This window comes from Myotis nattereri (assembly GCF_964212035.1).
Source record: "Myotis nattereri genome assembly, chromosome: 4".
NCBI lineage: Eukaryota > Metazoa > Chordata > Mammalia > Chiroptera > Vespertilionidae > Myotis > Myotis nattereri.
Window position 1 is genome coordinate 89177853 of NC_138079.1, and position 20956 is coordinate 89198808.

Consider the following 20956-nt stretch of genomic DNA (forward strand, 5'->3'; position numbering starts at 1 on the left):
ACTAAGTCAGCTTCCCACCCTGGGGTCTGAAAAGTGGTGACGGACTCCCCAGAGCTTTTCAAATACTTCCGAAAGCCACGGGAAGTGCTGAGTCCCAGGCACGTGGCCATGAGGGCTGTCAGTGCAGGGATTCCCGTCTGTCAGGAATTGAAAGGACAATATTCACAATCGGAAGAGGGATTCTTGGTTGAGAAAGCTGTCACAGGACTGGTGACTGCAGCGCTGATGTGGGCGTGTCCTGAAAGGGCCGGCCTGCACAGATGTGCGGATTCCACTCTGCTCCACTCTGGAGTGAGGGGCTGCCATCAACACAGCAGGTCGACACTCAGAGGCTTGTTATTTTTTAAATAACAGTTTTCTAGAAAATGGCAGTAAGTGCCTCATTCTATATAAAATTAGTATGTGATTATTTTAGGACCCATGGAGGCCAAGTGTCTTAAGAAAGGGATGCCTTTTCCACTTTGCACGAAGACACCATGGACTGCTGGTGGCAGCACTGTGCTGTGTCCATAGACGGGAGGGGACCAGGGTCCCTGCCACTGCAACTAGGTCCCTGGCAGTCAATGGCGCTCTCCATCCTCATCTGGTTGTTTGGAGGGCTCTGTATTGGATTCAGCATTGCTTTACCAAAAAAATCAGCAAAATTTCAGCATCCGCTTTGCTCTAAATGCTAGAGCCAGCCCCAGCCATTCTGGGGGATTTTTTTCTGGGACACTCACCTCGGCAGGAAGCAGGGTGTAGGAGTAGAATTGCTTCATTTTAGTCACCAGATCGTCTGTGGAGAACGTCACATACTCCACAAACTTGCGGTTCAGCAGGAACCAATCGGAGCCGCCATCCACGGCAATGCCCTCTGGGATCCGCCGGTCCCCCAGGCGCCACATGTGGGCATCACACTCCAGGAAGAGCCGGTCCAGCCCCTGTTTCCGGATGAACCTGAAAGACACAAAAAAGTGATCAGCCCAAAGGTGCCTCCACCCAGTGTCCAAATGAGATGGCACAATCCCAGCGATCAAAGCATTTATGGAGCACTGACTGTGTGCCAGGCACCGAGCCAGGGCTCTGTGTATACGCTGTCCCTTGGCTTTCACGGAGTAACAGGTCACTCTACCCCTCTGAGGCGGGTACTATTATTACACCCATTTTACAGATGAGGACACTGAAACTCAGAGAGTTCAGGCACTTGCGGAGCACAATTAGATAGCAATGATCATCCAGCACATCTACTTCCTCTTTAGAGAACTCTGAAATCATCTTTTCATGCCATGGGTGCCTTGGTAACTGAGTGAACACAGCCTGTGGACACTCATCCTAGGACAGTGATGGCGGACCTATGACACGGGTGTCAGAGGTGGCACGCGAACTCATTTTTTTGGTTGATTTTTCTTTGTTGAATGGCATTTAAATATATAAAATAAATATAAAAAATATAAATCTTTGTTTTACTATGGTTGCAAATATCAAAAAATTTCTATATGTGACACGGCACCAGAGTTAACTTAGGGTTTTTCCCAAATGCTGACACGCCAAGCTCAAAAGGTTTGCCATCACTGTCCTAATGTCCTTAAATCATAACACACAGAATTACAAAGTATTTAAAAAACAGAAAATTTATGATATAGTAATTCTGGTGCTTTTTGATTCACACATTAAATACAAGATTACAAAGTATTTCTTAAAACATTGAATTTATGATAATTACATGTGGTGTGTTTCTTTCTCGACACACAAGATCTTGTGGCAGGTCTAATAACTATTGTAAATGTGAGGAAGTGGTGAGGGTAAATGACAGACGTAGACTCATCAGCTACTATGTGATATGAAAATATGTGACTCTTAACAGTTACTGCTCACACTACTGTGGTTTGGTCTCTATATTTAGGTAGATTTCAGTGAAAATAAACAACGTTTTTCTCCCATTCAACGTCATGGGCCCTCAGAACTCCATCTATGAACCTCAGATGGACAACTGCTTGAAAGTATAAAACATAAATATTTGGGATTTTACAAGGCAGGCTGGCTGCTCTGGCACTTCCTGTTTTGTAAATGCAGAAAGCAATGGTTGAAGAGCTGGTAATACAGGTGTGTGGGGACATTGGACAGAGCAAGACCCAGCCTCTGGCCCAAACTCTGTGAGCATTAACTGCACACTTACTATGTGCCAGGCACGGTGCTGGCCCTGTGCAGGGCGAGGAGGAGTCAGGATGATCCCTGCTCCTCAGGGGCTAGTTACCCAGTTGGGGGCTTAGTCTAGAGGCCTCCCCACTCAGGGATCCCGTGCTCCTCCCGCTCTACAACAGAAAGTCCCCCGCTTTAGAGTGGAGAGCTCAGTGGCATGGAGTTCATTCACACTGTTGTGCAACCATCACCTCTATCTAGTTTCACAATATTTCATCACTCCAAAGGAGACCCCATGCCCATAAGCAGACCTCATGCCCCGTACCCCTTAGCCCTTGGCAACCACCAAACTGTCTTCTGTCTCTACGAATTACCCATTTTGGGTATTTCATATAGAAGGAATCCTATAATATGTTTGTCTTTTTTAATAAATATGCTTTTATTGATCTTAGAGCGAGAAGAAGGGAAAGGGAGAGGGAGAGAAACATCAATTGGTTGCCTCCCACACACACTCCGACCAGGGACCAAACCCACAACTTGGGCATGTGCCCTGACCGGGAATCAAACCGGTGACCTTTAGGTGCATGAGAGGATGCTCAACCAACTGAGCCACACCAGCCAGGGCTGTTGGTCTTCTTGTTTGGCTTCTTCCACGTACCATAATGTTTTCAAGGTCCATTCACACTGTAGCACATACTGGTGCTGCATTCCTTGTTTCTGTCTATCCAGCATCCGTTCCTCCATTTTCTGGGAACCACATCTCCACTGCACTTTGGACAGTCCCTAATCTTCAACTTGGGTTTGCACCTAACCCTAACAGCAGGGGTTGAACATAACCCAGGCTGGTCAGTTCCATCTGCTTGGCTGCCATATTGGTTCAGGAATGGGTGAGAGATTCAAGCTGGTTTTGAGATTGGGTCCTGGAGTTTTTGCTGAATTTACCAGGATGGAAGAGCCTTCTATGGGATTCTTAGCTGAGAGAATGCAAGCCTGGAGCTGGCTGGCAGCCTCTTATCACCATGAGTATAGAGGCTGCCTGACAGTGGAGGTAACACAAAAAGAAGTGGGAGGGAGGCCACATTACATGGGAGCCCAGGGAAAGTTGCCAGCTTTCTGAGGACACACAGAGACACATGACGGACAGCAGCCAACCAGAAGGCCCAGGTATCCAGCATCTCTGGTCTTGTTCTTTCCCTAACACATCTTTCCACGTGCCAAATCCAAGTTTGGCCTCACATGGACGAAGGATTAGGTATCTCTTTGGGGGATGTGACCTGGTGAAGGTTTTTCATTATACTCGTCATATCACACCAAACTTGGATTTAACCAGTTCATTAAAAGGGGCCCTGAGTTTAGGAAAATAAAATCCTATCTCAACTCTGGTTGATGCTAACTTATACAATAATATACAGTTGGTGCATTTAACCATGCATAACACTTTAAATTTTATATAATTTATATCAAAACTTACATGGTAACCAAGACTAACCCAGAGAGAGAAATAAAAGGTATCCAGGTGCGAGGACTTACAAAATTTTTCTTTCTATGGATCAGCGTTTTAATTTTATGTTCCATTATATGGGATAATAGCATCGCCTTGCAATTTTAATGTGATGTCCCAGACCATAATATCCAAATACAATATTTATGCAGTAATCTCCAAAATGAAATATTCATGGGGTTGGGAGATTGGCTGCTGTATTTACTGCATTCCCAAACTGATAAGCTGCAAACACATGCTTTGGTTAATTATGAGTAAAAATAGAGACAACTGTTCCCAAGGTTTCAGAAAAAGTTCCTGGGTTGAGAGGCGCAACTGGAACCTGGGTCTGGGCTGGGAGAAGGTGGCAGAGAAGGTGGCAGAGACCCAGGGTCTGGGTATCTAGCAGGTGAAAGGAATCAGCTGCTTAGGACGTGACTTGCTGTGTTTCCTGCTCTGTGCATTAACCACAGCTTGGAAAGGTCAAGGCTGGAAATCAAGGCAAGTCAGTAAACTCCTGGATGTGTCTTTTCCTAGATGCAGGCTCACCAGTAAGCATGGTTCTCAAGGAGGGCAGATTGATTTGCAGCAATGGGCCCAAGACACTGAAGGTGACTAATGATGCTCTCCTCCCTACAGTTTCATTTCCCATTGACTTGGTTACCTGGGGCAACTGGGTCAATAGGTGGAACTACAGAAAACTACAGTCATAGCTAAATAGGGTTTTACTGGGATGTCACAGGTACCCAGTCTACTCGGCTCAGCATCAAGGAAACCAGATGGGAGGTGAGGAGGGGCCCTGATTCTCGCCCCTAGGAGAAGAATTCAGTTAAGAAAGCATCTGTAGCCTTTGGGAATGATCTCTGAAAAGGCAGGCAATGAAGAAGCCCCTCAATTCAGTTAATTCCCTTGCTGCAATCTCAGCATCGTCATTGAGTATGAAATTATTCCAGAACTGTCTCGTCCTGTAATGAGTTCTCAAAGGAGGAACTCTGCCCCTCGGATTTTACAGCGTGTTTGAGCACGAAGGGATCTTAGCAATCAGCTAATATAACTAATTCTGCAGATTAAACACACAGACACAGACACACTGAGACCCAGAGGGACGGATGAGCCAAAGTCATCCAAAGTCACACAGCCTAGGGAACAAAATCTCCCCTCCTCCGCTTTTCCTGCCCAGTGATCTGTCACTGAACCCAGATTACTCCTTTAGCATAAGTACAACCTAAGCATTTTAGGTAAAAAATAAAGCCATGGGACAAAAGCATGAAAGCCACAATGTCTGAAGTCAGCCAGCCATGTGAATGGGCTCCCTCATGACAGCCACATGATAATGTGGGGGCCAAGCTCCGGCCACTGGAGCCAGACTATTTCATTCAAGTCCTGCATCTGCACTAACCTTGGGCGACCTGAACATGAGACGGCTCAGTTTCTCATGTGGAAGACGGTGATCATAAGAATAGCTGCCCTTACAGAGTTGGTGTGAAGGTTTAAATGAGATGATAGAAGGAGAGGGCTTCGCAAAGTGCTCACCACATGGAAAGTGCTCCATAAATGCTCACCAAGACGCTTAACAATTTTCCTTTTATCAAGCTAGAAAATTTAAAATTCTATCTCTCCTGCGAACTGGTAGAGTTACATGTAGGGCACCCGCGTAACTAAGGAGGAACCCTGTATAAAAGGAAAAAGCAGGATATTTCAGCACCAAGGACAGAAGCCCAAAGCCCCCCACCACACAATGAACCCCATCTCCTGCTTCTATGTTAGTTAAGCAATGCCCATGGTTGTGGTGGCAGAGGTGGCAAGTGTCATGGGTATCCTAATTCTGTCCGAGCACCATGAATACAAAACCCTCCCATCTTTCCATGCCGTGAGTCAGTGAGGGTTCGGCTCACTGGGTTCCTAGTTTGGCAGCTTCACTGGGGCCCTGCTGGCCATTTGTCTCAGGCCTAGGGTGGGTTGTGACCCTTCCTGACCTCAGCTGCCTGGCAGATGAAGGGGGCTTGGGTCAGTCCCTCATTCAGCAGCTCCAGAGAGCCCCTTCAATACGCCAGGTCTACGTTCTGAGAATATACTCGTAAATAAGATGGACATCACCCCTGCCCTTCTCTCTCTTGTAGAGATAGAGATAAAAGAATGAAATAATACCATCTACCATTTATTGAGCATTTGCTATTTTCTAGGCCCTGCTCCTCATACTTAACATGTATTCTCTCATTTAGTATTCACCATGATCCTTCTTTTTACAAATGAGGGTTCATTTTACAAATGAAGGAATCAAGGCACAGAGCGAGTAAGTAATTTTTCCAAGGCCACCCAGCTGGTTAGTGACAAGGGTGGGATTCAAACCTCAGCAGTCAGGCTCTGGATTCCACACTCTTAGCCACAAGGTTATAATACCGCTCTCATCAATAAACAAGTAGACACGGGAAGCTCCAAAACACATTAATATGTAATTAGATGTTTGTGGTAAGTGCTCTACAGAGAAACTCAGAGTGCAATGACAGAAAATAAAGAGATGGGGGCTTAGCTAGTGATGACGGCTGGGGAAGCTTCACTGAGGAGGTCACATTTAAGCTGGGTGAGAAGCATGAGAAGGACGCGGCTGTCTGAAGTGTTGTGGGGAAGAGTTGTATAGGCTTTATAAGAAATAACGTGCAAGAACCCCCACGAGTGGAAAGAGGCTAAGGTAGCCGGAGTCAGAGCTACAGGGAAATGTCAGCTCCCCTGCCTCACTGAGGAGTGGACCAGCCACAGGACAGGCAGACTCTGGCCCGACTGGTGGAAGGAACATATCATCCGTATGTACATGCGTCCTGGACAAGGTAGGAAACGCTGCAAGGAACATACTTAGGGGATCGGTTAGCGCCGTGGCCCGGAGTGCAGACTGAAGCCAGACTGCCAGGGCTCCAGTCTGTTTTGCACTTAGGAGCTATGCATCATTTAATCTCTCTAGCCTCAGTGTCCCCATCTGGAAAATGGGCATGATAATGTCTTACATCACGGGGTTGTTGTGGGAATTGAAAGAATTAATATCTGTAAGGCATTTCAGATAGTTCCTGGCACACAGTACGTTGTCTATGTGTTCCTATTGTTACGCGCCTTGTGCTAAGAAAGCTGACAGGTTTGACAGTCAAGGATGGAAGGAAAACAGAGTGAGTCAGAAGCCCAAATTCTGGAACCTACAGTCTCCCAGCTCGGTGGCCCATGCTCTTCACCACACTCAGGGCCCAAAGCAACTTGCACCCCCAAGAGTCTAAAGGTCCATTGAACGCTGATCGGTTTTCCACATTTCACACATTTTTAAAAACAATGTTTGCTGCCTTTTATTCTGACTGTAGAAGTAACGCATAGATTTCGTAGAAGCTTGGAACATAAAAAGAAACAAAAAATAAAATAAAAACTATACTCTGCCTCTCAGAGATGATGCTGTGAAATATTTTCTTTCTGGTCTTTTTTCCTACTCGACATGCATTGTTTGGAAAAAAGAAAAGCTCCAAAGTTGACCTCAAAACCCAAGCGGAGGCCGGGGCGGGTTAGTGTGCACAGCGGTGTGGGTGCCTGGGCGATGCTAAGCAGGATTTTGACACGGTTGCCATAACGGAATGAAGTAAAATGCACATGCAAACAGCGATAAACTCGCTGGTCGGGTTTAAGAAAAGCTAAAGCGAAAGGCAATGTGCTTTCCCCACTGGAGACGAGATACTGATTATCCTCCCACATCAATCACGGTGCCACAAGACAGCTGGGAGAGAGCTCTTCTGCTGATGAGCAGCTTGGCACCAAAGGCCTCCTGAAAGCAGGTTGGCTTGGAGGAGGTTCCTGGCCCGGCTCTCGAAGGATTTGCCAACTTTTGGCTAAATAGTTGCCTGTTTACACATCAACGGAGGTTTGGGTCTGAAGATTAGTTCAGTGTCAGAGGGAAGGCGCTGCCAATCCTGGGGGCTGGGACCTGTCCTAGCTTCTTTCCAGTCTGGCCTTCTTACATTTGAAACGCTAGTTGTTTCCCTAGGAAGTGCAGGAAGTGTTTCTAAAATGTTAATAACTTGTATACCATCTTCAAGATTTTTCTCCATTACCATCACCATCAGCACTACCACCACCATCAACTTAATAGGCAAACTATATGTTCCAATAGCTTATATTCATTCATTTAATTTTTTTTTTAAAAAATATTTATTTCAGAGAGGAAGGGAGAGAGGGAGAGAGATAGAAATATCAATGATGAAAGAGAATCCCTGATAAGCTGCCTCCTGCACACACCCCACTGGGGATTGAACCTGCAACTAGGGCACATGCCCTGACAGGGAATCAAACCGTGACCTCCTGTTTCATAGGTCAACGCTCAACCACTGAGCGACGCTGGCCAGGCTCATTCATTTAATTCTTGCAATAACTCTATGTGGTTGGCTTTGTCATCATTTCCATTTAACGGAGGAGACAACTGACACACAGGTGGCTGAGGTAACTTACCCAAGGTCACACACCTAGTGAGCAGTTAGCACGTAAGTCCTGCGGAGTCTGGTCCCCGAGCCTGGGTTCTTAACTGCCCTGCTTTGTGCTTCAGGTAGTAACCAAAGGAGAAGTCGCTTAATATTTTTATTGAAAATGACATTAAGTAGCTTCACCTTTTTTTTGAACTTCGTCTTATTCTAAGCAGGATACCCATGGAGTCATGGGCTAGACTGGCAAACTATATACATTTTCACTGATGCAGATTGGATCAATACCCAACTTTCCCAGTATGCCCATATAGGAACTACCCAGAATAACGCCACACATCACTGGTGGATCCTGAACACACTCTGGGATAGGCTGACTCTGGAAAGTAGGGGAAGGACCTGATTTCCCTCCCCTAATCATTTAAAAAATGATTCTGCTTAAAATCATCAGAATATTGCTCTTTCACCTGTGCACCCCAAAAACTTAAACAGGGGTCTCTCAGATCCTAGGGTGACAAAAGAACTCAGGCTTTAAAAGTGAGGCTAAACCGCTTCTAATCCCAGCTGTGCCCTTCACTAGCTGTGGGGCCTTGAGCACGGCCAAGCAGCTCTCCACGCCTCAGCTGTACTCACCTCTCCAATGGGGTAACACCTGCAGAGTGAGGCTGGAGGGAGATAAGATACTTGAAAGCCCAGGGCCTTCCCATGGTCACTGAGGAAACTCGGCCCTCCTCAATTCCGACATCACTGCCCAAACTTTATAAAGACGAGGAAACGAAGGCATGGGGAGTCAAGGTCATTTGTTGAAGTTCCACGGCTGTCACCTGGTAGAGCTGGCTGTAGCCCAGTGCTCACTCTGTTAAAACTACATCTCACTGTATCCCAGAACTGAGCACTGGGCCTTCGTGACCTTGACTTAGGCAGAGAACTTAGATCAACCAAGACAGGAAAGGTCCCCGAGGAAACGCTATTCTGGCAGAGGGAAGTGCTTTGTCCTCTCCTCTCCCTATAAGGGACTTGTCCCCACACACTGGGACTTGATCAGGTTGCCAAGATGTGGGAAACTTCCCTGGTGATCCCTAAGCCAAAGCCAGGAGCTCCTGGGGGTGTCTGCAAAGACCCGCTAACTCAGGCTGCGAGTAGACTTTGGGGCACCTGCTTCTGCTAGTCCTGCCCAAGCTATCTGGGAAAACGGTAATTGTGCTGTGTGTCTTTCAATACATCCAGTTACTTTATTTTTGGAGGAAAGCAAGGAGGAACAGGCAACACAACACTCCCCTTCATTTAATTACAGGAACAGTCAGGACCAATTTGGCAGCTATTAAAATACTAGTTTGCCTTTATGCCGTCTCTTCGCAGCGGGAGCTGGAAGTCCAAATTGGCTGCTAAGGGCTGGCGATGGGGACAGAAGGTCAACACCGCTATTAGGAACCACGTGGAGTTAAAAACGGAAGCACCATGTGGCCTGTTCTGTTTGTCTCACTGTTTGCTTTTCGTCCTTCCCCATCTCTTTGTCTTTTAAGCTCTCTGCTCTGTCACAATGTCTCTTACAAGAGCTGGTCCAGAAGCATCGGAAGGGGAAGGGACTTAGGGGACCATCTTGTTCATCCCCCTCGTTTTCCAAAGAGAGGCCGAGTGGCTGCCTCAAAGCCAGCCCATGTGGGAGGCAAGCGGGACCGGAGCACAGAGAGGCGTCCCCATGCAGGGATGCCCCGCTCTGGGACACAGTCCCCTGCGTCTGAGCCCGGCCTCGCCGTGTGAGCTTAAGCAACTCCCTTCATCTCTCTGAGTCAGTTTCCTTATCTGTGAAATGACACTAATAAGCTGGGAAGGGTCACCAGCTGGAGCCGCAACATTAAAACCAACACAAAGGACAACAGAACTAATGAAAGTTTAGTTAATGGGAAAAGCTGTGTGTGTGTGTTGGGGGGGGGGGGGGGTCACAAGGTACAAACTCCCAGTTATAAAACAAGTAAGACCTGGGCTGCCATGTACAGCGTGGCGACTACAGTCAATCATGCTGCAGTGTGTATTTGAAAGTCGCTAAGAGAGTAGATCTTAAAAGTTCTCATGGCAAGAAAAACATCTGTAACTACATGTAGTGATGCATGTTAACAAGACAGTTTGCAATACATACACATATCAAATCGTTACGCTGTACACCTGGAACTACGATGATGCTATAGCCTAACCTAAAAAATAGGCTCCTGCCAGTGAACTACTTGGTGATTTGATGGGATGCGTTTATTTTACTTTAACCCTCTCCGGAAATAATAAAAAAGAATTAAACTACCAAAAAACTAAAAGCAAAGAGCCAGGTCTTGGCGATAGCAGCTGGACCGCTGGAGTAGCCATCTCTGAAGTCAGACCCTGATGCTTCAGTTGCATTGGACAATGACTTTCTTTCCTCCTTAAGCCACTTGGAGCTGGGTGTCTGTCACTTCCCACCCACAGCGTCCTTCACGACACAGGACCAGCACAGGGCCCGGAGCTGAGCTCTGCACACGTGGGACAGAGGAGGCGGGAGACGGGCATTGGCTGAGCTTGTTCGTGTTGTAGGTGAGACCGCAGCTAATGAAGGAGAGAGTGGCAGACGATGGCATGTTGGTTCATGTTACTATTAAATTAACACGAAATTACTGACATGATTCATCAACTGAGAGAATCCAAGCTGAGGCCTCATGGGGGGGGGGGTGTTGGAATATGTGAGCTATTCTGTCCTTGGGTTTTAGGGTTTTAGAAGGAGGTGCAAGCAACATCCTTTTAGCCTCAGACTTTGTCCTGTCCCATGCTATTTGGGTACCACCTGTCAAGTGTTGATGCACATCAGTTAGACGGGATATACTCACACTCCCAGAGGCATGACTCTGGCCCAGCTGTGGGCAAACTACGGCCCGCGGGCCGGATCTGGCCCGTTTGAAATGAATAAAACTAAAAAAAAAAAAAAAAGACCGTACCCTTTTATGTAATGATGTTTACTTTGAATTTGTATTAGTTCACACAAACACTCCATCCATGCTTTTGTTCCGGCCCTCCTGTCCAGTTTAAGAACCCATTGTGGCCCTCGAGTCAAAAAGTTTGCCCACCCCTGATCTGGCACATACACCATCTGTTTCTTTCTCCCAACAGCAACATTTTAGCCCAATACTTATCATGGCACTGCCATCATTATCATCACCACCACCATCATCATAGGGCATTTACACTATGTCAAATGTTTTTATGCAGCATCTCATTTAATCTTCCCAACAATCCCATGAGTGCAGGTCTATTAATATTTCCATTGTACAGGTAAAGGAAAAGGCTCAGAGAAGTCAAGCCACCTGTCCAATGTAACACAGCTAGGACATGGTGGAGCAGACTCTAACCCTAGAGATGTAATCTCAAAGCCCATGATGTTAACCTCTGTCTGGTACCCAGTTCCTAGTATAGTGACAGGAAACAGTAATCAGAGAATAAATACTGACTAGGCTGAAACAAGAATAGTAGGGTAGATGTAATTCAGACATGTCTATCAATTTACAATAAGCTCCATTCTCAATGTGTGACTTTATTTGCCCAAAACATGTATGACAAGGTTACCTAGAGGGGAAAAAAGGTCTTCAATCTCTACCGAAGGTGGGGACATGAAAACGTGGCCTAGTTTTAACCACCTCCAAGGAATCTTGTTCAGCTCTACCTCATTCCCATGGGCTTTGGGGCCAGAGACCTGGGTTCAAATTCCAGCACTTTCCAGCTGTGTGACCATGGGCAAATCCCTTTTTTTCCTGACAAATGGGGCTACTGATTCTTGTTTTTGCACTGAGTGATTGTAAGAATGCAACTGGATCCTGCAGGAAAGGGGTCCAGCAGCGCAATGGACACTTAGCAGGGACATAACACACAGAGGCTATAATTCCTCCTCTGCCAGGCCTCCCCCACCTTAGTTACCAGACATGCTATACTCATCTGTGCTGCTTTACAGAGTGGCCTCAAATCTGGGGCTCTTTTTATAATCCTCACCTGAGGATATGTTTATTGATTTAGAGAGAGAGAGAGAGAGAGAGAGAGAGAGAGAGAGAGAGAGAGAAAGAGAAAGAGAGAAAGAGAGAGAGAGAGAGAGAGAGAGAGAGAGAGAGAGAGAGAGAGAGATTAGTTGCCTTCCATACACACTCCGACTGGGGACCAAACCTGAAAGCTAGGTATGTGCTCTAAATGGGAATCGAGCCCGCTACCCTTTTGGTGTACAGGATGATGCTCCAACTGAGCCCCCAGCCAGGGCAAGTAAAGAATGCAGGTTGTCAGTAGGACAGGAACAATCTATAAATAGACAGCTGGATGAAATCAAAGTTAAACCGCAGGAAATCGATACACCACAAGGACTCTGGGGTGACGACTCCAAAGCTCAGGAAACGGAGTCCGCTGCTTCTTTTGTCCCTCCCTGCTGTGGATAACGGGGTGAACTAAGTCACAGAGCCAGCCACACCTGCACCAGCAGTGGCGAGAACACCGAAAGCAGAGATCGCAAACTGAAACGCCAACGGGGCCAGGTAGGGAAGGGGGACAGGTGAGAAGGTCCGAGACTTGGAAAACCTTCCTATCTTTTAAGATGAACTGGAAATCTGGATTTTCATGGGAAAATCCCTTTTTAAATGGGGCTATTAATTTTCAAATGGAACTCCTGAAGTAAACACAACAAAACAAACCAACACAAGGGCCAAACAAAACAGGTTAACGAGCCAACATCACCCTATGAGCTGCCAGGTTGTCTCCGGAGGTCAACTCTAGAAAAAGGCTCTGAGATGCTAGAGTGCTCCGGGGCTGGATTTTAATGGTATTTTACCTCTGGATGGTGTTGCTGATCATGTGATTCTCTCCTACAGGGGGCGCTCAAGACTGTATCCCTTCAGGCTGATCTCTGGCCATGGAGATTTGGATCCAGTTCAAAGCTGGATGGTAGTGATGCTATTTGGCACTGTTCATTTTAATGAGGGAGGCGCAATGGGTCCAATTGGGCGTTGGGTGCCTCAAATTCCTGCCAAAGTCTCGGGCAGCAAAGTGAGGCAATGGTGAGGGCACAAGGCTGGAGTCAGGATATTGGAGTTCAACTCCTTGCTGGCATGAGACGCTTTTCCGCTAGAGAGTAAATTCCCAAAGTGCGAGGATTTGGTCTTGTTCACTGCTGGAAGGCTGCCTGGCACACGCGTGGCATTAGGCAGATTTTTGCTGAATGACTGGCTGACCAAATGGTTGGGTACATCACAAGTGACGGACCTTCGTCTTCCCACCAATAAAGTGGAATTAAGCTCGAAGTTGCCACAATGGGACACTGGATGCACAAAAGTGCTTGACGAAAGGTGTAAAGGGCAATGACGCGAGGAGAACCACTGATTATGATCTCTGCCCCTCACTGACATCAGAGGGACCACTTCAGATCCCACCATGGTCGCCTCCCTCCCACCCTCAACCTCCTTCTGGCTGCACCAAACCGCGTAGAAGGAAGCCCCAAAATGATCACTCAGATTTTCATTTCCATTTTTGTACAAAGACGGGGGAAGACATGCTACCTTGCATTGTCCCGGCCGTGTGACTTCAAGAAATTCATATCTCGATATCGGGAGAGAAATGCCACCAGTTGGTCATTTGTCCTGTAAACAAACAAAGAGAAAAGTCAGAATCCTCCAGAGACAACGGGGTCTGGAGTCTTGGCTCCATTCTTTGCAAGGAAAACAGCATCCCTCCTCCTTTCACACCCACTGGCTGAAAAGGCTGTATTCCTTCACGAGTCGGCACCCCTGGCCTCACCACACCACACTGAAACGCACTGTCTGCGTGTCTCCTGATGCTCCCTGTACTGCGAGCTCCTTGAGGATAAGCATGCTATCCTACTTTGGAATCTTCGGTGCCCAGCCCTGGGCTTGACAAATAGTAAGTCATCACTACGTAGCTCAATGCAAATACATAGAAACCCCAGGGCCTTTGCACTTGCTGTGCATGGCAAATCCTGTCCTGTATCTTCCCTTTATAGCCGCCTGTGGTTATCCAGGTCCCCTTTCAAAGGTCATCTCATTGGAGAGGTGTTTCATAGCCACCCCACCGAATGTAGCACCCGCGGCCCCCTCTCTGCCTTTATCACATCACTTTATTGACTTCACCCTCTTACCAACATCTGAAGATGTTGAACTTCCTGACATTAGGATTTAAAGTTCCAGCAAGACAGAACTAGTTGCACTTGCTCATCACTGGCATGTAGCAGGAGCTACAAGGATGTTTGTGGACGAATAAATGACTCAGCGTGAGACGAGTGTGAACTGACTCTTTCAAATGTATTTTGGGAAATGAATGAATGAGTGAATGAATGAGTGAATACCAAGTTCTCAATAACCACTGGGCCACTGATTGAGAGATCTTTAAAAAAGAGAAAGCGCGATACAAACAAATGACAACGTTCCCAGCATTGTTATCCCAAATTTATCACCATCAATCTCGGCACTAGCAGTGTAGTCACAGCTAATCAGCGTGTGCACACAGCTGTGACAGCATTTTAAAAGGCAGTCACACCGGTCTCCGTCTGCCAGAAATGTAGTCGCCTCTTCCGCTGAATAAACCCAACAGGTAACCGGTGCTGAAGTGACAGCTCCTTCATCATCAGGCTTCTCTGCTCAGGGGTTTTTGTTCAGAAGAAAAGGGTTAACCATTGTTTCAGAGAAATGTGCAGGCAGTGGAAAGGAAGGACATCTATGGGAACAGGCTGGAGGCTGGACCTTTGGGAGGCAGGCGGGTACCTGAGAAGGTGATGCCTGGGCTCAAGACGCAGGAGACTCTGGAGACAGATCCCAGAGGCTCTCCTGACCAGGCTCTGTGTCTCCAGGTAAGCCATTTACCTCCCCTGGACTCACCTGGGTGGGTCTAAAGGGCGCACAGTAGGTGTACAAGAAGTACAAGCTGCGCTACTCTCTCTGCCTCCCATCGTCTGGTCCAAGCCGCCATAACCCCTCACCGTTCGCTCCTTCATTTCCCTGCATCTCCCTGCAGTCGTGCCTCTCCAAGCCCCTGTTCTGTGATTGGATGACTCATGTTTGACCAACTCATAATTCCAGCGGAGGGGGCACAGAGCAGTTAAGAGATGCTGCAGAGAAAATGAGCACTGCCGATGTCCCGTCCCGTTACTGAAATCAACACCGATGCAAAGCCAGCCCTCCTAGCAGGCAGACTCCAGAGAAACCCCGTGCGCCTGCAATGAGCTAAATCCGGCACACCCAGCCACTCAGCCCTGCCGGTGCCCAGAGGCGAACCCCGGGGATGCAGACAAAGGCTCACCCCACGTGTCTGCACAATGATGGTGCGTCTCCTGTGTGGACAAACCCGCCCGCTCACGGCAAGGTGAAGCCCACGGGTGCCCCACGCCAAGTTACGGCCGCGTGTGGGCAGAGGGCCTCCTGAAGGTGCTGGGAGAGGTCTTAACTGAAGCAGCCTGTACAAAATTAAAGCGAGCTCCCTCCGAACCATCTACGCGTCCTAGCATTTCCTATTCACCGGCCCCCTCGCTACTCTCTGCGCCAGTTCATTATTGTCGTCCTGATGAATACGGGGACAAGTTAACCTCTGAATGGGTCCCCGGCAGCAGGAATAATAAACAGGGCCTCTCAGTAGCCTCAGTGGGAGGGTTGAAGGGGCCGGGCTGGGGCTCCCGGGGGGAGGGGGGGCCCCATCTCTCAAAGCCTCAGGCCTCTCAGGGTCAGCGGCTGCAGCTCCATTTGGCAACCCCAGAAAGCCCTTTCAGGGCCCTGAGCTGGGGCCATTTTCACATTTACCGCTTCACCAAGTCCCCATCTGACGGGGATGAATAGGCATTTAGCGAATTTACTTAGCGATGCTTCCACATGAAATCCTCTCAAAAGATGACATCTTGGGGGAGGGAGGGCTGACGGCGAGGGAGCCGTGGATTCCAGGCCCAGAGCCTGTGGGTAAAGGCGCTTTTTCAAAGCAGAGAGCGGTGTCCCCTGCCTGTCCCCTCTCCCTGGGGGCCCGGTCCCCCTCGCTCTCCCTCTGCATAAAAAGCCTGCTGGGAATACTGACGCCTGTCTCCCAGCCCTTCTCCAAGGGGAGAGGGAATTCGGCTGGGGACCAAGTTTTCCTATTGTTGCTTTCAGACGCCTGTCAATAATTGCCTACATAATATTTAGTTCTCTCCAGATTATTAACAGCTTGCGATCTGTTGACATTTTACCCAGTTCTACTTTCTCTCTCTCTTCCCCTCACACACACTTCTCACTCTCTCTCTCTGGTGGAGTCGTTTGCCAAGTGGCTCCCACAGCTCAGCACTGTGTCTGTCTCCCCACCAATTTCTCTGCACCTCTTGCAGAAATCATTAGAAGGCGTGTCTCTCCATCTATGCCAGTTCCTCTGACTCACGATGGTGACTCGGGTCCATCGCGGTCCCGCTGGAGACACTGGGACATATTTGTTTTCATAAACATGGCTTTCAATAAACACATCTTAAAATAAGTGTATGGGAACCATATGGAGATATTGGTTGAAATGAATAAAAAAGAAATGAACAATGAAAGAAGCTCCATTGACCACGTATGGAATGTCCACATTAGTGTAGGCCCCACTTTATCGCATTTCGTTTTCACAAAGATGCCATAAAATGTGAGTTTCATTTCCATTTTACAGATGGGCAGCTGAGACTCAGAGAAGTCACCCCTTTAGTGAAGTGAAGAATCAGGATTGGATCTGCAGGGCCACTTCACCAAGGACTGTGTGAATAAATGAACGAGTGAGTGAGTGAATTCCACCCCAGGTGCAGAGAAGATACGGTGCTCTGAGGCCTCCCCACTGCATCTGGTGCTCACAGCAAGAGCACCAGCCCTCTCCGATAGAGGCTCCCCCAACACCCACTGAGTTAAACTCTGCTTTTTAACAAGATTCCCAGGTGAGGCGTCTGCCCTTTAGAGCTTAAGAAGTGCTACTTTAAGTCAAGCATGGATATCGGTAGTTAATTCTCTTTCCTTCTTCATCTTCTCCCCATGGGCTCTTCCTGAAAGCCCAGACCTCGAGCATGTTCCTTTCATCTCCATAAGCCTCACGTGTTGTGAGTATTAAGTAAAATAATGCGTGTCAGACCTGTGCAGGGGTGCCTGGCATAACCTAAGCCTTTGATAAATGCTGCCTGTTACTTAACAATACAGGGTGGAGCAAAAGTAGGCTTACCGTTGTGAGTGCATGAAACACAGAGTTTATTCTTATATACTTGTTTATTGATTATTGTATTCATTTCCATCGGACAACTGTAAGCCTCCTTTTGCCCCGCCCTGTACTATTATTGCCATTTTGAGCGCCTGAGACATTTGCACGGGAACAGCAGTGCAAGGACCCAGCCTACTTTGAACTTGGAGGCTTCCTGGGAATCGCACCCACGCGATGTTTGCGGAGCACGGTCTGAACACCCTAGAAGGGACTTACCCAGTCTCCTAGCCGCGGTCAGAGTTGGGAACTGTCTCCCAGGGGCCCCTGCACCACCACACGTGTCTAATATGCATAATGGCTCTGGGCTGAACACACAGGGAGGGGCATGGCTCCCTCTCTGGTCCTTCCCCACACACCCTCTCCCCCAGGAGCCCAGCCACAGCCACACCGTCCGCTGGCACGTGTGACGGGCGAGGAGAGCCTGCTTAGCCTCCACTAGAAAGAGGCCCAACACAGAGCCCACTTCTCTTCTCTGGGTCCCGCCTGCCCCCCACCCTTGGGCCCCAAATCTCCTCTAATACAGGGTGCTGAGAAGAATCAGGGGTGAGGCTGATGGTGCTCAGGCAGAAGTGAAGCACAGAATTTTATAAATGTCAGGATTCAGGATTTCAAACCCCTGATGCAGACTGGCAAGTCTGCACAGACCCAAGGGACCAGATTCAGCCGCCGTGGGCGCGGGACGTAGGCCACCTGTGGAGCAGAAATGTGCAGGACAGTAGTGAAGGAAGGATGGTGGGCTGGGAAAAGCAGGGGTGGTCAGGGTTGAGGAGGCACCATCAGTCTGAGCCTAGTTCCTACTCCTTCCTGGTGTATCATCTGTACAGTTACCTCATATGCATGTTCCACTTACATACCACTTTAGCTTCATCCTAAGCAGCAATATATGTGATCGCTTGTGTACCTTTTTCCCCCTCAAATTTTAAATTGAGGTAAACACATAAGCTTGAATTTGCCATCTCAACTGTCGTTAAGTGCGGAGTTCCATAGTGTTAAGTGCATTCATAGTGTTGTGCAACCATCACCACCATCCATCCCCAAACTTCTTTTTCATCTTGTAAAACTGAAACCCTGAACTCATTAAATAACGACTCCCTATTTCCTCCCTGCCCCGAGCCTCTGGCAACTTCTTTCTGTCTCTACGAAAAGTCAAATTCATACAGTAGACAAACGCTAGATACCTCACCTAAGTGGAATCACACGGTATTTGTCTTTCTTTGTGACCGGCTTCTTCCACCCAAAATCCTGTCCTCAAGGCTCATCCACACGACAGCATGTGTCAGAATTTCCTTCCTTTTTAAGGCTGAGTCATAGTCCATCAGGGCGTACCATTGTTATGTGTTTTCCTGTTACATGTGAAAAGCAACAACTGCTACTTGTAACTCCTAAAGCAACCTGGCTGCCAGGGGCATATGTAGGGTGGCCAGCGGATCTGGTTTGCCCAGGACTGAGGGGATGCCCCAGGCACAGAGTTCTTCGTTTCAGAGTGAGACAGTCCTAGGCAAACCTGGATGAGTTGGTGGCTCCAGGCAGATCGATCCGCCGAGGGATGTGTGACCACAGGAGAAATGTCACACTCTGTCCTTTTATGATGAGCCGAAGCACACAGGAAACACAATGGTGGGATGGCCAACTGTAACCCTGTCCTATGCTTTTAAAATGATGATTATGGAAACTCAGATTACAGTGAGATAGAGAATCAAATGACAGCAATGGCAACAACATCTGACACTGGAGTGCCTGCTATGGGGCCAGGCACTATTTTAAGCATTTGCTAACCTGCTTATGTAAGTAGGTGAAGTAAATGCTATAATATTCACATCCATGTTTTAGTACAAGCACGTACCTGACTGTTTTATGCAATGATATATCCTGCTGTTCTGTCTAATAAGCACACACAGAAGGTGGACTTCACCTTTTAATGGCTGCACAGAATCCTGTGGATGGGCACAGCCAATCCCCTAGCGATGGGCATTTAGATTTCTCCCCCCTCCCCTTATAGCTTCTGCGACTATGAACATCTTTGCATATTTATCTTTCCAGATGTAGGGAGGATAGATGGATTCTATGGGATTAAATTTCTAGATGTGGAATTATTCATGCAAAGGGCCCTTTTTAGCCTCTCTTTGCTTTCAGAAAGAGGCGTGAATGGGAATGAGGCTGCCCCAGTGGAGGGCACAGCTGGAGCCGCCCCCCACCCCCCCCACCCCCGCCAATGCACAGGAAGCAAGCCAGGCAGCCACCAGGCAGGTGGGGAGGGGGAGGAAATGGCAAAGGTGATAGAGTAAGAGTGGGGGATGCCCAGGAGAGGCTGGGGGGCTTCTCTGGCAGGCTGGTGAGGCCAGGCAGGGGCCATCTAGCTTCCTGCTACCAACAACCAGTGGGACCCAAGTGGGCTTTCCGCCCAGGAGCAAGGGGTGTGTGTGGGGATACGCAGAGCTATCTCCTCCCATGCCCGGGGCAGCTGCTCCAGCTGGTGCCCATCTGTCTGCTAACTGGGCCCCTTGGACAATACTTTTTGGGGATCCTGGCTATAGTCTTGAGATGAGCAGGCACTGGGTCTAATTCTGTTCTGTTCCTCCAGGACTTGGCACATAGCAGATGCTAAACAACTATTTACTGATATGCTTAACAAATGCCCCAGGGGCGGGGGGGGGGGGGGGGGTGGGGGCTGGTGTGCAGGGCTGCTGGGTGCGGCTGCTGGGTCCAGAACAGTGCCTGCCTCCCTAGAGGGGCTCTGCCCAGGAAGGCAGAGAACTCTGTCCCTCATGTCTGCATCCGTGCCTTTGCCCAGCCCATTCCCTCACCCAGGGATGCGCTTCCCCATGTCCTCACCCAGACCTGGGAGAGAGGTGGGGCAGCGAACCCCAGGGCATGGGAACACACGGAGTCATTCCATTGCAGAAAACCCCTCTTCATTGCCTACAAAGTGCTAAGTGCTCCTCCTCCCTCCTTTAACCTCAGGACCACCCCAGCCAGCCAGCACTAGTTTATACGTGAATAAGGTCAGGCTCAAGGAGTTTTAACGGCTTGGCCAGAGTCTTAGGAGAGGGGCGAGGAGGTAGGGACCTCGCTCCAGGTCCAGAGTCAGGGCTCTTCTCCGTCCTGCTTCCTTGTGGCGAATAAGCTTCACGCGTGTGCTCTGTTTCGTTAGAAAGAGCCAGGAAACAAACACAGGAATCGCAGCGGCCGTCTGAAGCCTCCTACGTCCCTGCAAGGGGACCCTGCCCACACCGGGTGCTCACCGCGAGTGACCGTAAAGCCTCTGTCCCGGGGGTGAGCCGTGCTGCCGCGCCTGTCGGACACTGAGCCCCGTCACCTACTTTCCTCTCCCTGCATTCCACCTCACGAGTGGCCCGAACCCATTTCCCACGTGGCTTATTTCTGTTTGGGTGGGGGCAGTGACTGCCATCTCTTTGTCCCCGACTCCCTGGACGGGTTATGCGTGGACCCCACTGAGGTCTTCTTGTCTAATAAGAAGGCCAGGATTCCAGAGCAGTAAGAAAGGCCCAGAGCAAAGCACGGGGATCAGAAAAGGGTGGTCGTTTACGGTGACACCCATGTTTGCGAGCCGCAGGGGGAAATGGGTGGGAGAATCTAGGTGCTGTGTTTCTTCCCGGATCCCGTGGGCACAAGTACGGCCACAGTCGGGGACCCATAGGCTCCTTCTGGAACATAAGTGCGATCA

The 20956-nt window shown here is 48.6% G+C and overlaps 1 protein-coding gene across 1 annotated transcript in view; it reads right to left on the reverse strand.

Annotated features, from left to right (window-relative positions):
• The window catches only part of XYLT1 (xylosyltransferase 1), a gene marked incomplete at both ends in the record, with an annotated part of 297295 nt that overhangs the window by 22014 nt on the left and 254325 nt on the right, over positions 1 to 20956 (reverse strand). Inside the window, 2 exons of the mRNA XM_081089853.1 lie at positions 720 to 936; positions 13587 to 13667. Of these exons, the coding sequence (XP_080945979.1) occupies positions 720 to 936; positions 13587 to 13667 (298 nt within the window). The remainder of the gene's footprint in view (positions 1 to 719; positions 937 to 13586; positions 13668 to 20956) is intronic.